Below are 13,745 nucleotides of genomic sequence, written 5' to 3'. Positions count from 1 at the left end.
CTGTTTACACTGTGAACCCTTTGGGGTAGAGACTGTCCCTTACTATGTGTATGTACAGCACCTAGCACAATGAGGCCCTGATTTAATTTGTAGTGGCCTGTACTTGCTACTGTAATACAAACAATTAGCTGGTTTTTTTTAAACCACTTTCCATTCCAGCAGCTGCGTAACAGTTAACGGCCAAGCACGGAAGTGCAGTATCTCTCCTGCTGTCTACCAGGGAAGCTGTTTTCAAGGCCGCGTGCGTGTATGTACAAATTTGTTGGCAATATGGAGCATCCCATCCTACCCAGCTTCATTTCAGCTGTAGATCGGGGGAGCGGAAGAGAGAACAGGCCCACACATAAAGAGCAATAACAATCAACCTGTCCAAGGAGGGGAGATTGATTGGCTCGGACAGCTGTGTATTAGCCGGCGAAATATCCATTCCCCATAATTGCATTTTAAGCTTCCGCTGGTGACTAGCAAAAATTGTTTCATTATGGCAACATATTAGATGGAATGACAGGCTTTCACTGGCAATTTCTTGATCAGAGGTAAGCAGTGTCTGGGCAAGGATGTGAAGATATTTCGATCTGGCTAATAGCAGCTTCTGTATCTTTAGAAGCAACTGGAAGAGGTGATGGTCCTCTTGGGGAGCCCAAACAGATCACCAAGCATTTTGGAGAGAGGAAAGAATGCTGCCTCACAGGAGGCAGACAAAGCGTACAATCCCTCTTTTTGCAGTGGGGGAAACTGAGGCACACAGTCTTGTGCGAAATCTCACCAGGAGTCTGTGGTAGAACAGGGAACCGAACGTTGATTTTCTGCAGCACAGTCTGGTGCATTAGCCACTAGACTGTTCTTTCTCCTTGCAAAGCGAGGAAGGAAAAGCCCTGTTAACTCACCTAATCTGCCGGGTTTGGGGGGTGGCTTTTGGAATGGGGACATGGGCCGAGACCCAGCGGACTCGTTTCACAAAGGTCACCAAACAGCTGTAAGATGGTAACAAGCTTTGGCCGCCGCTGCCCCAACCTGGTGGGAAACTGGCACCCCGGAGGTGAGAGGCATGTATCCTACTCGCCAACCAGCGCCTCTTGGGCTCTGCAGGGAGCTGTAGTAAAACGACCCCCTGTTTGGGAAAACCGAGCACTGAGCCTCGGCTCTGATCCCACAGGCAGGGCGAGCGGCTGTTCTTTTCCAACGGCCCCTCCTCCATTCTGGTCCTCTGCTTGTGGGGTGGTTCTGTGCTGCTTGCAGTTAATTCACATTATCTTCAGTGCCCGGGTTTCTCTTTGCTAAGACGGGATGAAGGAGCTAAATGCCGCTGGGGATGCAGGAGGGCACAGTCAGGACCCCGCTGGCTATGGGTTTCCTCTTCATACTTAGTAGTTCTCTTTCTTTCATCTGCTTTCGGGGGGTTCCCCTCTTTTTTTCCCTCTTTCTTTTTCTTTCTCTCTTTTGCTTTTCAGGGTTGCCAGCTTTGGCTCTTTTTATTGCAAGTCTTGATGGTTTCCCCAAAGCCCCAGCACTTGGACTCATGTGATTTACGTCAGCTTTCATTTGAAAAAAAAAAAAGAAAAAGTAGGTTTAGCCTGCATGGTTGCAGAGCAAAACTTTGAAAACGTGGCCCAGAAAGGCTCAGGAACCAGAAGGCCTGGGGGCTTGTGGCTTAAAAATCATGTTGTTTTTTAATTTTTAATCATATGATTTTTCAGGGCCTGGCTCCTGAGCTTTGGCTGCTTGATTTAGACATTGCTGCGTGCTGTCCCCACCGTTAACACTGCTCAGAGTAGCACGGAACAGGCAGCAGCTAGATTTAATCAGAGAACTCAGAGGAGGTTTGCGGCTTCCCCTAGCTGCAGCAGCTCCCTAGTCTGGTTTAGCAGTCAGGGCAGCCCAAGGGGGAAGCGGTTACCCCTAGGGAGTGGGAAGGCGGCATTGACCCATGGAAAGGGGTGTAGCCAGCATGGAATTTGCCCTCCCCATCACTGCTGGGAGACTCGAACTCCCATCCTGTATGGCGCTGGCCAAGGGTCTGAGCATTGGCTGGGGGTGGGAAAGGGCCTCGGGGCTTGGAAATGTGGAGGAAGAGGGGAAGTGTGTGTGTTGATGCTGGTTAATAGCAATCCTGATCTTAACAACGTCCCAGTAATAGCAACCCTTTGCTGGGAACCAATCCCGTCCCACTGGCTTCAACACCACTTATTGACAACTTTATCATGTGCTTTCCCTGGTTGAAGCCTCACAAACCTCCCTGCGGTTGCTCTGCTCACAGCCTCCCCGCCTAGCCACGGGGTTCCAGGACTCCAGGGAGAGGTACTGTGCACATCCCAGTGCTGCCTTCTCTGGCTGCAGCCCTGCAAGCCTCTCTTCCGCCTAGTGGCAACCTTCAGATAACAGCCACTTTGCTATAATGAGCAGAATCTACTGGCTATGTACTTTTCCTTTAAAACTGTACCAGCCTGTCAGGCGAGGGGAGGCCTGGGGAAGGTTCTAGGTAGACGCTCCCCACTGAAGCAGGACCATTAGCCTTGGGGATAATCCTGATATCCCAGAGCTCCTTGTTCAGTGTTAGAAGAAAGCGACGTTCCCCAGTGTCTCAGTGGGGCAGCCTCTAACACAGTGGTGCTGGAGGGATGGTGAATAAGGGCGGGCAATGGGAATCTGGTTTTCGAGGTGGTGTCTGCTGCCGTCTCTGTATGGTGGAAGTGCCCTTGGGCGGGCAGTGGCAAAGGCGTGCCGTGGTGCAGCACCCCGGGGATACACACAAAACTCATTAGGAGCTTCTCTCCAAAGCGCTGCCTTCCCAGAGCTGCTTACACGCAAATCCATCCCCTGGTACGAGAACTGTGTTAACTTTCTACCTTCGGTGCATTAACTACACGTGGGGTTAAAGCAGAATGGGGGCAGTGGGAGAAAGTGGTAGAACCTGCCCTTATCTGTGCATTTTACATTTTCACTCCCCTCCTGCCTGTTCTCTAGAACAAGCGTAAATCCCAGATTGTTACAATGTTCAGACTGCAGTGGGCCTGATTCTGATCTCAGCTACCCTGCAGAACCTGGCTCCCCAGGCACTGCCCTGTGCTAATTTACTGGCTGGGCTGCAAATGTGCTCCCCTTTGTAAGGGCACTAAATAGGGTAACACGTATTGGGACAGGCAATTGTGTGTCATCCCACCTCAGAGACTGAAAACTTTTCTCCTCCTCCTCATTATGCCCCAGCTGCTATTTCCTGTGCAGCTTTGGCTGTAAAGTATTTCTTCACACAACGCGCAGTCAGCCTGTGGAACTCATTGCCAAAGGACACGGTGAAGGCCAAAAGTATAACTGGGTTCATAGATCAGTTCCTGAATGATAGATCCATCAATGGCAATTAGCCAAGATGCTCAGGGATGCAACTCTATGCTGTGGACCTCCCTAAATCTCGGACTGCCGGAAGCTGGGACTGGATGACGGGATGGATCACTTGATAAATTGCCCTATTCTGTTCATTCCCTCTGAAGCATCTGGCACGGTGGGAAAGCAGGATACCGGGCTAGATGGACCATTGGTCTGGCCCAGTATGGCCGTTCTTATGTGACATCACCAGCTCCCACAGTATAACCTGGGTGCAAAGTCTTACAGATAATTTCTTCTCAGTTGCTCTCAAGCTGGTGCGGTAAAAGCTGGAAGATCTGAAAACTCTGTAGCCTCTAGTACCTGGCTGGATGCAGGATACACAACAGTTAAGCTTGAAAAATGTTGCTGTGGTGAGAGGAGGGGGGAAGGTTGACTCTGATAAATAGTCAAATAAATGGTTCTACCTGTCCACGGTCACCAGCATAAACTGTGAAGTAACTGTTAGATTTCACTGTTCTTTATTTCTTCCAACCGATACTTAGACTGGAAGCTCCTTGGGGCGGGGAATGTTCTTTTGTTCAGTTCGTACAGGTATTAATACTTTTGCAATTCGATGGGTTTTAAACAAATCTCATAACTTTTGGGCTCCTGATTCATGATTTTATTTTTAACACGTGGGGTTGGTAATAATCTGTTGAGATGCAGGATTTTTGTAGGGAAGACGGAGGCACGGAGATCTCCAGACACCGCCCGCCCCAGATTTCCTTTTAAGGATTCTAGTTAGCGTTGATTAGCGGGCAGGTTCCACTAGGCGGCATTCCAGACCTGGTGCACCTATTGCGGCCACTTTCCATTCCAGGAAGTGGTGAGTTCCGTCCTCCTTGACTGCACCTGGGTCCGGCACCTTGGCTGTAGTTCTTGTAACAACCTGTTTTTAAATAAATGTTTTAATAAAAACCTGTGGGCGTAACAAAGCTGCCTGCTGCTGCTCACGGGGAGAAGGGCAGCTGGCCGGCCGTGGAGTTCAGCTGTGGGAGGGCCGTGTTTGTACTTCACTGGTTCTTCAAATGGCCTCTTTGTGCATCTCATGCTGATGTTCCTAACAGGCAAATCACACAAGGCTTGAGCCTCGATGGGGAATCGCTGCAAAATGGGACGGCCTGGAACCGCCAGACTGGCCACGCGACCCATTGTCCTGTCTCTGACGGTGGCCAGCAGAAGGTGTGTCAGAGGCAGGTGTAAGAAGGATGCCACAGTAACAGCTATGGGGTAATCTGCCCTCCTCGTGGGTCGAATTGTGGTCGCTAGCAGAGATGGGTTTAAACCCCGAAGCACCAGGTATAATGGCCCTTCCCGAACTGGGATTAGTCCTGGTAACTCTGCATCTTCCTGGCCCTTCTCTGAAACCCTAGTGGGTGTAAAATATTGCTGAAAACTTCAAAGAAAAGCCTCCCCCTCCAGCCACAGTATTTCCACTTCTAATCCCCTCTGGAATGTGTGTGTGGGGGGGAAGGGATTTCAGTATTTTGGACCCTCACCAAGCTTCAGTCCACGCTCGGCTCCAGGAACGAGGGACGGCTGCCTCGCTCCAGTGCATTGATATTTTATATGTTTCTCTCACGGCTCCTCCTCCTCCCCCTTTCCTTTCTAACTGCACTAAGTGGGTGCGTCTCACTGGAGGCTGAGCTCTCTTTTGAGAGTGCAGGGAGGAACTCGGGGGGGGCGAGCAATGCATGCCCTGTAACGCCTGTCAGCCCTCCCCTCCCCGTGGCCCCGGCCCATCCTTCGTGGCTGTGCTTGCGTTCGTTTTCGTGAGCCATGCAGGGCCTGGCTGTGACGGGAGAACTGCCAGGAAAACTCGGCTTCCTGTTGGTCACTCGGCAGGTGCCATTACTGCCTTTGCATTAGTCCTGCTGCGCAGGCTCTGTGCAGCTGGAGGTGCTGGCTTTAGGGTGGGACGTGAAGCTGAGACCCCTGTGAATGCTGAGACTCCATGGTCCTGTAGGGGAAATCAGGGCCTGAGTTAGGTATCCTGATGCCATGCAGGTCCATTCTGTCCCACTAAATCCCTCCTGGCAGTTTCCCTTGACTATAGTCCCAACTTCACTTCCTGCTCCGAACTGCTGGGGACGATGTTGCTGTGGGTTGTTTAAGAAGCTGCCATGCTACACCCCTGGGCAAAGTGCTGCGAGGATAGAGCGAGGGCTTTCCATGGGGCTGAGTGACACCACCAGTTGTCAGGCTGGGGAGAATGGGATCCCGAGAGGGGGTGGCTAGATAAGGAAGAGAGATGAGGCTCGCAAACACCTGTTAGGGTCATCCCAGTCTAATTCTGATCTCAAAGCACTTTATCAAGGCAAGCCAGTGTGATTTTTCCTTATTATACAGGCTCACCCCGGGTCACCCAACAGGCCAGAGCCAGGACTAGGACCCACATCTCCTGACTTCCAGCCCACTGTCCTAGCCACTAGGCCACACTGCCTTCCCTAGTCCTGTGAGGGAAGATTTTGTTTATCTTAAGTCAGCTGAGACCAGGTTTAATTCACCTGCCATGAGCCGCTCTTATACCGCAAAGGCTTTTGTAGTGGCTTATCTATATTGGTTTAGAAATGGATGCAAATGAATTATACCATTAGTATTAGCAGGAGGGTTGTAAGCAAGACACGAGAAGTCCTTCTTCTGCTCAACTCCACACTGATTAGGCCTCAGCTGGAGTATTGTGTCCAGTTCTGGGCGCCACATTTCAGGAAGGATGTGGACAAATTGGAGAAAGTCCAGACGAGCAACAACAATGATTAAAGGTCTAGAAAACATGACCTATGAGGGAAGATTGGAAAAATTGGGTTTGTTTTGTCTGGAGAAGAGAGGACTGAGAAGGGACAGGAGGACAGTTTTCAGCTACATAAAAGGTGGTTACAAGGAGGAGGGAGAAGAATTGCTCTCCTTAACCTCTGAGGCTAGGACAAGAAGCAATGGGCTTAAATTGCAGCAAGGGAGGTTTAGGATGGACATTAGGAAAAACTTCCTGTCAGGGTGGTTAAGCACTGAAATAAATTGCCTAGGAAGGTTGTGGAATCTCCATCATTGGAAACTTTGAAGAGCAGGTTAGAAAACACCTCTCAGGGATGGTCTAGATCGGGGTCGGCAACCTTTCAGAAGTGCTGTGCCAAGTCTTCATTTATTCACTCTAAGGTTTTGCATGCCAGTAATACATTTTAACGTTTTTAGAAGGTCTCTTTCTTATAAGTCTATAATATAAAACTAAACTATTTTATGTAAAGTAAATAAGGTTTTTAAAATGTTTAAGAAGCTTCATTTAAAATTAAATTAAAATGCAGAGCCCCCCGGACCAGTGGCCAGGACCCAGGCAGTGTGAGTGCCACTGGTTGCCTATCCCATGTCTAGATAATACTTAGCCCTGCCGTGAGGGCGGGGGACTGGACTAGAAGACCTCTCGAGGTCCCTTCCAGTTCTATGATTCTATGCCAGTAGCACTGAGGTTAGGGCCACAGAGTGGAAAGCAGCCCCTGCCCCCAGGAGTTACCAATCTAACTAGAGAGAGGCTGGAAGAGGAAACTGAGGCACGGAGAGGGGATGGGACTTGCCCAAGGAGGATAGTGGCAGAGCTGGGAGTAGCCCCAGATCTCCCAAGTCCTAGTCCAGGGCCCTGCTCACTGGACCAAGCCACCTCTGTGGTGGAACGTCTAGTTAGCTGGTGGGATGGGAACTTTGGCGGAGCCTCTTGGTGCCTTTGGCAAAGGCTGGCTCGGTGGATCGATGTGGGTTATTCTCTGTGGTGGAGTTGGAGGAATAGCTCAGGGCCCTGGGCATACCCAGGCGCTGCCGAGTATCCAGCCGCGCACCACAGAGAGGTGGAGTGCACCTGGCTGCAGAGGTGCGTATGTGTGGGTGGTCGGAGCTACCTTTGCATAGGGGAGACTGGGCCTCGGGGAGTTGGGGTGCTGGTGCATGAGGGGGTGCATCTGTGTGCGTTGGGGGATAGCGCGTGAGTGAGTATTGAGGGGCCAGTGTACATGCATGCGAGGTGTGGGGCTCCTGGGTGCCTGTGGGAGGGGAGTGCCCGTGTGTGTGAATGCCGGGGCGGGCCGCGGGGGCGCTGGCGCGTGGTGGGGTGTGTGTGCTAATGCCAGTGTGTGGGAAAAGCAGCGTGTGTGCACACACAGCAGCCAACGCCAGCACCCATCAATAGGCTGTTGGCTGGAAGGGGCTGCTCCCTGTCTGCATGTAGGGGGCAGGCCAGGCCCATGGTTGTGAACTCCCTGCTTAGGGAGTAGGGCAGGGGGAAATCCACTGGAGGGGCATGAGTGGTGCCAAGCCCCGAGCTCTGGCCTGCATTTCCCTCAGGCCGTAGAGCCGTCCTGGTACTTGCCTGGGTAGCAATCCCCATGCTCGGCCCTAGTGAAGCTGCTAATTGCCTGAGCCCCAGTTCCTCAGCCCTGGGGAGAACTGGCCGATGTAATTTGTGGAAAAATAGGAAAAAGCGAATGAAATAATAAAAAGGGCTGGTCAGTGCCTGAGCACCGGCCTCTTTATGGGGTATTTGCCTTTGTTCTTTCTGCTTGCTCAGGGGTTTCTTAATGGGCCTGCTCTGCTCAGCCCAGGGGGCTGGTATTAATTATTACCGAAGCCCTGGCCTGCGTGTAATCTGTGGCTTTAATGGAACAATAGGTCAGTATTTAACAAGCCGAGCTGTACCAGTTACACGCTGTACAGAATCAAATCCCCAGCTCCTTTTTTGGTTTGGCCGGTGCACAGATGACTGAACATAAAAGCACCCTGGGTCCTGGCCGCGGGAGAAGTATTCATAGGATGAAACATCAGAGCGCCATCCTTCTGCAGGCCGGAGGGGGGCGGGAGGCTGCGTAGGCCGGGGACCGCGCTCGGTTGTATCAGACAGAACCAGAAAGCCGATTTACCTTGCGTGTGCGTGTGTTTCTGGGCATGTTTCTAACCAGGCTTGCTGGCATTTACTTCAATTAGCTGTGCCCAATCAAGTGCCTTTCCCTGCTCTGCGGTCTAGGGAGCCGGTGGGGTGCAGTGTTCAGCAGCAGGACGCCTGGGTTCCAGCCTGACTTTTCAGCTTTGTTTTGCTCTCTGTAAATCCCTTTCTAGACGTTTGAGACCCCCGCCCCCAATATTTTGCCTTCTCTGCCGACATCGCTCTTTTGGCAAACCCTATTCCTCCTGCCCCGTTCGTGCTGTGCACGGAGCTGTACGTTGTTCCATCTAGATGAGACGATGACCATTGTCATCTTTCACTTTAAAATGCTGGAGGCCAGCGGCTCTGAGTGACAGCTGGGCTTGCAGTGATAGGGATGTGGGCGGGTAGCTGAGATGTTAGCTGTTACATGTTGGGACTGTCTCAGATCACCCTACCCCCAAACTTTGGAGTGGGGTGAGAATCCAGATCCACATTTTGTGGCTGGCCCCTATGTCTATAATACCCAACCAAACAGCTCCCAGATAATTTCAGCATCCTGGAACTCTGCTGCGGGTGTGGACCCAAAACCTGGCTCTGGATCCAAACGCGATCGGCGCCGTCTCTGCGTTCCTCCCCATGCATGAACTGCAGTGATCGTACAGCTGTGCGATGCCGAACGTGGGTCCAAGAGGCATCCTCGTTCTCAAAGCTGGCCTGGGTTTTCCAGCCACCGTATCCTGCCTGCCTTCCCTTCCAGCCTCATGTGCGGGATAACTAGGGTCTTCGTTATTTCCTAAGGCTGGTTGATTGGTTAGGTTTCATATCTAATCAGCAAGGGGATCATGACCCCGGCTGCCCCCGGAGACTCTGCCATTCCCATGTCTGTGTTTCATCCTTGCTGTATCTGGTACTAATTGTTTCATTCTGTGTCTGTTGCTTTCTGGTCATCCGGCTGCCGTTTTATGCTGCATTTAAAACAGACTCCTCCTAATCATTGCTCTGTTGCCCTCTGAACTGCACATCTGTCTGGGATGGAACGGCTTGGAATGGTTTGGAATGGATGGAAGGATTTCCAGCTGCTAATCTTCTCAGTGCCCCATCACCCCCAGCGGACTGGGCCAGGGGAACAATGGGCATTATTCTGGGCTTGCTTGTGGGGAGCTTAAAGGGGAGGCCACTGTCTGCTGGGGTGTGTGTGTGTTGTGGTGGGATCCACGTGTGTGTGTGTGTTGTGGTGGGATCCGTGTGTGTGTGTGTGTGTGTGTAGGTCTGTGTCTGCTGGTGTGTATGTGTGTGCTGGGATCTGTGTGTAGTGTTAGCTGCAAGACATGCCTTGTGAAGTCCGGAGTTGTGTAGATTGACACGTCAGCCTGCTGTTCCGTCTAGGGTTAGAAGTTAAGTCCTGTCATGGCGAGGAAGTGTGAGTTCTCGGAGTGTAGCCCTGCCCTGGGGGCCTGCCTGCCCCAGGCCATCTGTGAGGTGGGCTGGCAGGTAGTTTCAGCCAGGCATGAAGGTTTTTTCCTTTCTCTCTCTCTCACCTGGGTCCACTGGCACTTTCGCTGCTGTCCCCTCCCGGCCAAGTGTGCTGCATTCCCCTGGCACTGACTGTCTCTCTCTCTCCCCACTGCAGCCGGCTGCACCTTTGAGGAAGACGTGGATTTAAACCAGTGTGAGTACAGCCAGCGGGAGGACGATGACTTCGAGTGGGAGCTGATCCGCAGCTATGTCATGCCTCACCTGACCTCTGACCTTCCTCACGGTGAGTCGTCTCCTCCTCTCCCCCAGGTCTCCCATCAACACCTCCCAGTCTGAGCCCCTCTGAGCTTTCCACAGGTCAGACCTATGGGATCCCCGCGGCCCTAACACAGAGCCCGCCGCCGCCTCCCCACAGCCTCCCACTGGCTCCTGCAGTTGCTAGGAGCAGATCTGCAGTATGGAGTCTGCCGCGGCAGCAGCTCGTCTATTCTCAGAGTTGCTGCAGCTTGTTGCAGAGGAGACACCCACGTTGTGCTCTCTCTGGGAGACAGTACCTTGGTTCGTTCTTATGTGCAGTTTTCTTGACGCCATTTTAACATGAAATTACGCTTGCGTGTGTGTGTGTGTAAGCCTAATGCTTGGCTAAAACCCTACAAGAGAGAAAGAGACAGGTGCTAAGTAACGAAGCGGCAATACTGCTCTTCCCATCTTTGGATCAGGTCGGGGTTGTGGCCAGCAGGTTTGCAGGCGAGCGCTGCTGGGTGACGTTTGCGCTGTGTTTCCCTTCTTGAGTCTCCTGTGAGCTACGTGTGATTTCCCTGAATGAATTGACTGGCTAATTCCTGCCTGGAAGTTCTTGGCCTGTGGCTCATGCGATAGCTGCGAAGGTTCAGTCCCTGCTCCCGAGGTTGTATTGTTGCATGGAAGGCATTGCACAAGGCGAGTGTGACGGAGACCCAGGCTGATGGGCTCAGCGGTGACAGGGACTGTTCTCTTGGCTTTCCGGGGTTCTGCGGCACCTGCTGGTTTCGCCTGCAGTTAGCAGCGCCTGACAGGCTGGGAATTTGTCCCCGGGTGTCAGACGTGTGCCGAGTTCTCAGTCTCACAGTTACGTGGGAAGCCCTGCACTGCGAGGATGAGCCCCAGTCACCCCAGGAGCCTCAGCCTGCTAGAGGCGATGTGCCGGCCTGGCCCTGGAGTCAGGGATAGGAATTCCGCATGCCGTGGAGTGGGATGGCCAGCGGCTGAGCCGTGGCCCACGCGGCATCGGAGACGGGGGCGCTGGCGCACGCCGACCTGCCTGTGGGAAGTCCTGGCTTTGTGAGTGACGTCGCCCTCTAGTGGCTGGGCTCACAGACGGGATAGTCTGTGTTAGCCGGAGTGACTCTCTAGGGGTCAAGGCCTGAGGGCTTGGAGCCGGAGGTCTTGCCCCGGCCGGGGATCCCCAACGCAGTCACTGGCACCATGCGAAATGGAGGCTTGTCTGTGGTTTCCAGTTCCCAGGCTGGGGTGATGGTGGCAGGATGCCCCCTGTTGGCCAAGGCCTGACACCTCCCCCACCTGGAGAAGACCCCTCCCGGCTGCCAGCAGAGGGTGGGAGCAGCTTGTGCCCTACTCTGCGTCTCCGCAGTGTCTCCCTGCTCAGCCCAAACCTCCTTTTCCTCAGCTACGCTGTGACACAAGCCCCAGTGCTTGCTGGACGCTGGGCTCCCCATCTGCTAGGGGGCCAGAGCCTCTGCAGCGAGGACCCCGTCTTGCCAAACCCGACCCACTGCTAGTTTCCGAAAGGAACGTTTTCATTTTCAGAGAGTTATTCGCGCTGCCTTTATTCCAGGGAGGGGATCGGGGTTGTTTTTAAAGGAGCAGCATGCGCTGCGAGGGGACGGGGGTGCGTGCTCACGGTGTTGCTGGCTCTTGTCGTTATATCGCGATTCTTGCAGTATTTGGTCTTCAGGCCCCAGCTTCTGGAGCCAGGTGAATGGGAGGAGCCCAGCTTTCAGTGCTGAGAAAACGCACGTTGCTCGCCCTCGTGGCTGTGGAGAAAGCATTGAAAACAGGAAGCGGGTGCGACCTAATGGCTGCGAAACCAGGAAGGACTATACAGAGAAACCAAAGTGTATTATTTTTAAAATGCATGATTTCCAAGCCAGTGCCATGATTTTCCGGGGGCCTGTCTCATGGTGGTTGAACTCCTGGGGTGTGTTTGGTGGATTTCTGTCAATGGGTGCATCTCAATAACAAGGATGGCCTTGAGGTGAATGCACCGGGCTGGGACTCAGGGGATTTTAGTTCAGTTCCCAGCCCAGACTCCCTGTGTGACCTCAAGCAAGTTCCTCTCCCGCTGCCCCCTCCATCACCTCCCTGTCTCAATTCCCCATCTATAACAAAGGGGTTAGTGATACTGACCCACCAGGGGGAGTGGTGTGTGGCTGAATTCACAAATGTTTTTGAGCTGCCCAGATGCTATGGTGATGGGCGACCGACACAGTGCTCCTCACTGCAGTATCTGAACAGCCTGAAGTTATAGTACCTGATGCTCCAGCTTCCTTCTGCTCAGGCCAGAGCATGGAGAGCCGGTCTGGCACCAGCGTCTGGGAGAAGACAGAGAGAAGCTGGTTTATAGCTCAGTAGTAAAAATGAGTTTTATTAGAGTATTAACTGCTTTATAGAAAGCTCTTTACTGCTCCATCAATCTGACATGGGCCATTTATCTTGCCAGCTTGGTCATACTGGTTCTTTATTCTGTTTTCTTTTTATTTCTCCCCTTCCCTAAACTCTCTCCTCTTTCTGTTCCCTTCCTGCTCTCCCAGATTGCGCTCCGGAGCAGACACAGGGTAGGCAGCCACTGCAGACTCCGTGCTGACCTGGAGAGGGACACCTGGAGGGGATCGGTCTTTGAGGCCTGCTCCCGCCACTTGTGTGTGGGGAACGGTGGGGGTGTGCGTGGGTCAGTGGGGGTGCTGTACCTTTAAATAAATAACCATTAAAACAAAGCCACCTGGAAATGAGAGCAAGGATGGAATGGGAGAGAGACATGGTGGGTAAGAAAGGAAAAGAAGAACGAATGGGAAGTGAAGAGGGACAGTAAAAGACCAGAATGAAGTAGGAGAAGGGACGCAAACTCCTCCAGCAGAGCCATGAGCATGGTGGAGAGTCGGAGTCCGGTGTCCTTGGATCCTGGTAGCTGCACAGATAATGTTCTCCATTATCGGTGGGAGACGAGGCCACGGACGGGGTGGAGAATTCGAGGGCAGGACGCAGGGGCCAGGGCAGCCACCTGCAGGATGATAAATCACATCATGTCAAGCATGTAATGGCTGGTGTGGGTGGGCTCAGCGTGGTCTGTCTCCTCCCCTCCACTGAGCTTAGGTACCAACGGGATGAGCTGGTGCCTTTTGGGTCTGGAACACGTTCACCTCGGCTCCCTTCCTCCTCTCTCCCACTGTCCCTCTCTGGGCTGTTCCTTATTTATAAGCTGTGTCACAGTGGCACTGTGACGTCTTGCTCAGGTCACCGCTCTGCCTCTGTAGGAGTGAGCTTTGCTGCTGCTAAGCTCCGTAGCAGCCCCTTGCCATTCCAGCCTGTCTGCCTGGCCAGCACGCTCTGCAGGACTCTGCCTGTCCAAACCTGACCTTGCAGTTTGCAATCAGTGAACCCCAGCTCCCCAGAGACGTCTCTCTGCAGCGGCCAGTCCCTCTCACTGCGCGCTGACAGAAGTTATTAAGTTTGCCGCCTGCAAAGAGACGCGGAGCCCCCATCAGCCTGCTAGGTTAGCCGCCGACCCACGCTTCGCTAGAACAGCACTGAGATGGTTTTGTAGTAAAACCAGAATAAATGTATTAACAACAGAGGTTTACATGATTTCAAGTCAGAATGAAAGACAGAGAAGGTTACAACCAAACCAAACACGCTTTCTAGCATCTAAAACTTAACTTCAGCAAGTTACAATCATTGTCTAAGCAGGTTTCTCACCTATAGTCAGTTCTCAGTTCCCCTGGGGCTGAGG

General features: G+C 52.7%; 1 protein-coding gene across 7 annotated transcripts in view; it reads left to right on the top strand.

Moving 5' to 3' along the window:
- The window catches only part of PTPRU (protein tyrosine phosphatase receptor type U), a 327,477-nt gene that overhangs the window by 135,998 nt on the left and 177,734 nt on the right, over window positions 1-13,745 (top strand). For 4 of the 7 annotated variants that reach the window (XM_039511303.1, XM_039511302.1, XM_039511300.1 and 1 more), the window contains one exon: window positions 9,894-10,022. In XM_039511303.1, coding sequence (XP_039367237.1) covers window positions 9,894-10,022 — 129 coding nt within the window. Of the gene's footprint in view, window positions 1-9,495; window positions 9,777-9,893; window positions 10,023-13,745 lie in introns of those variants that run through there. The other 3 variants (XM_039511306.1, XM_039511304.1, XM_039511307.1) reach the window with 3 other exon arrangements.

The sequence above is a fragment of the Mauremys reevesii genome, linkage group 23 (assembly GCF_016161935.1).
Source record: "Mauremys reevesii isolate NIE-2019 linkage group 23, ASM1616193v1, whole genome shotgun sequence".
Classification (NCBI taxonomy): Eukaryota; Metazoa; Chordata; order Testudines; family Geoemydidae; genus Mauremys; species Mauremys reevesii.
Note: the sequence above shows the minus strand (reverse complement) of the source record. Positions and strands in the feature narration are given on the sequence as shown.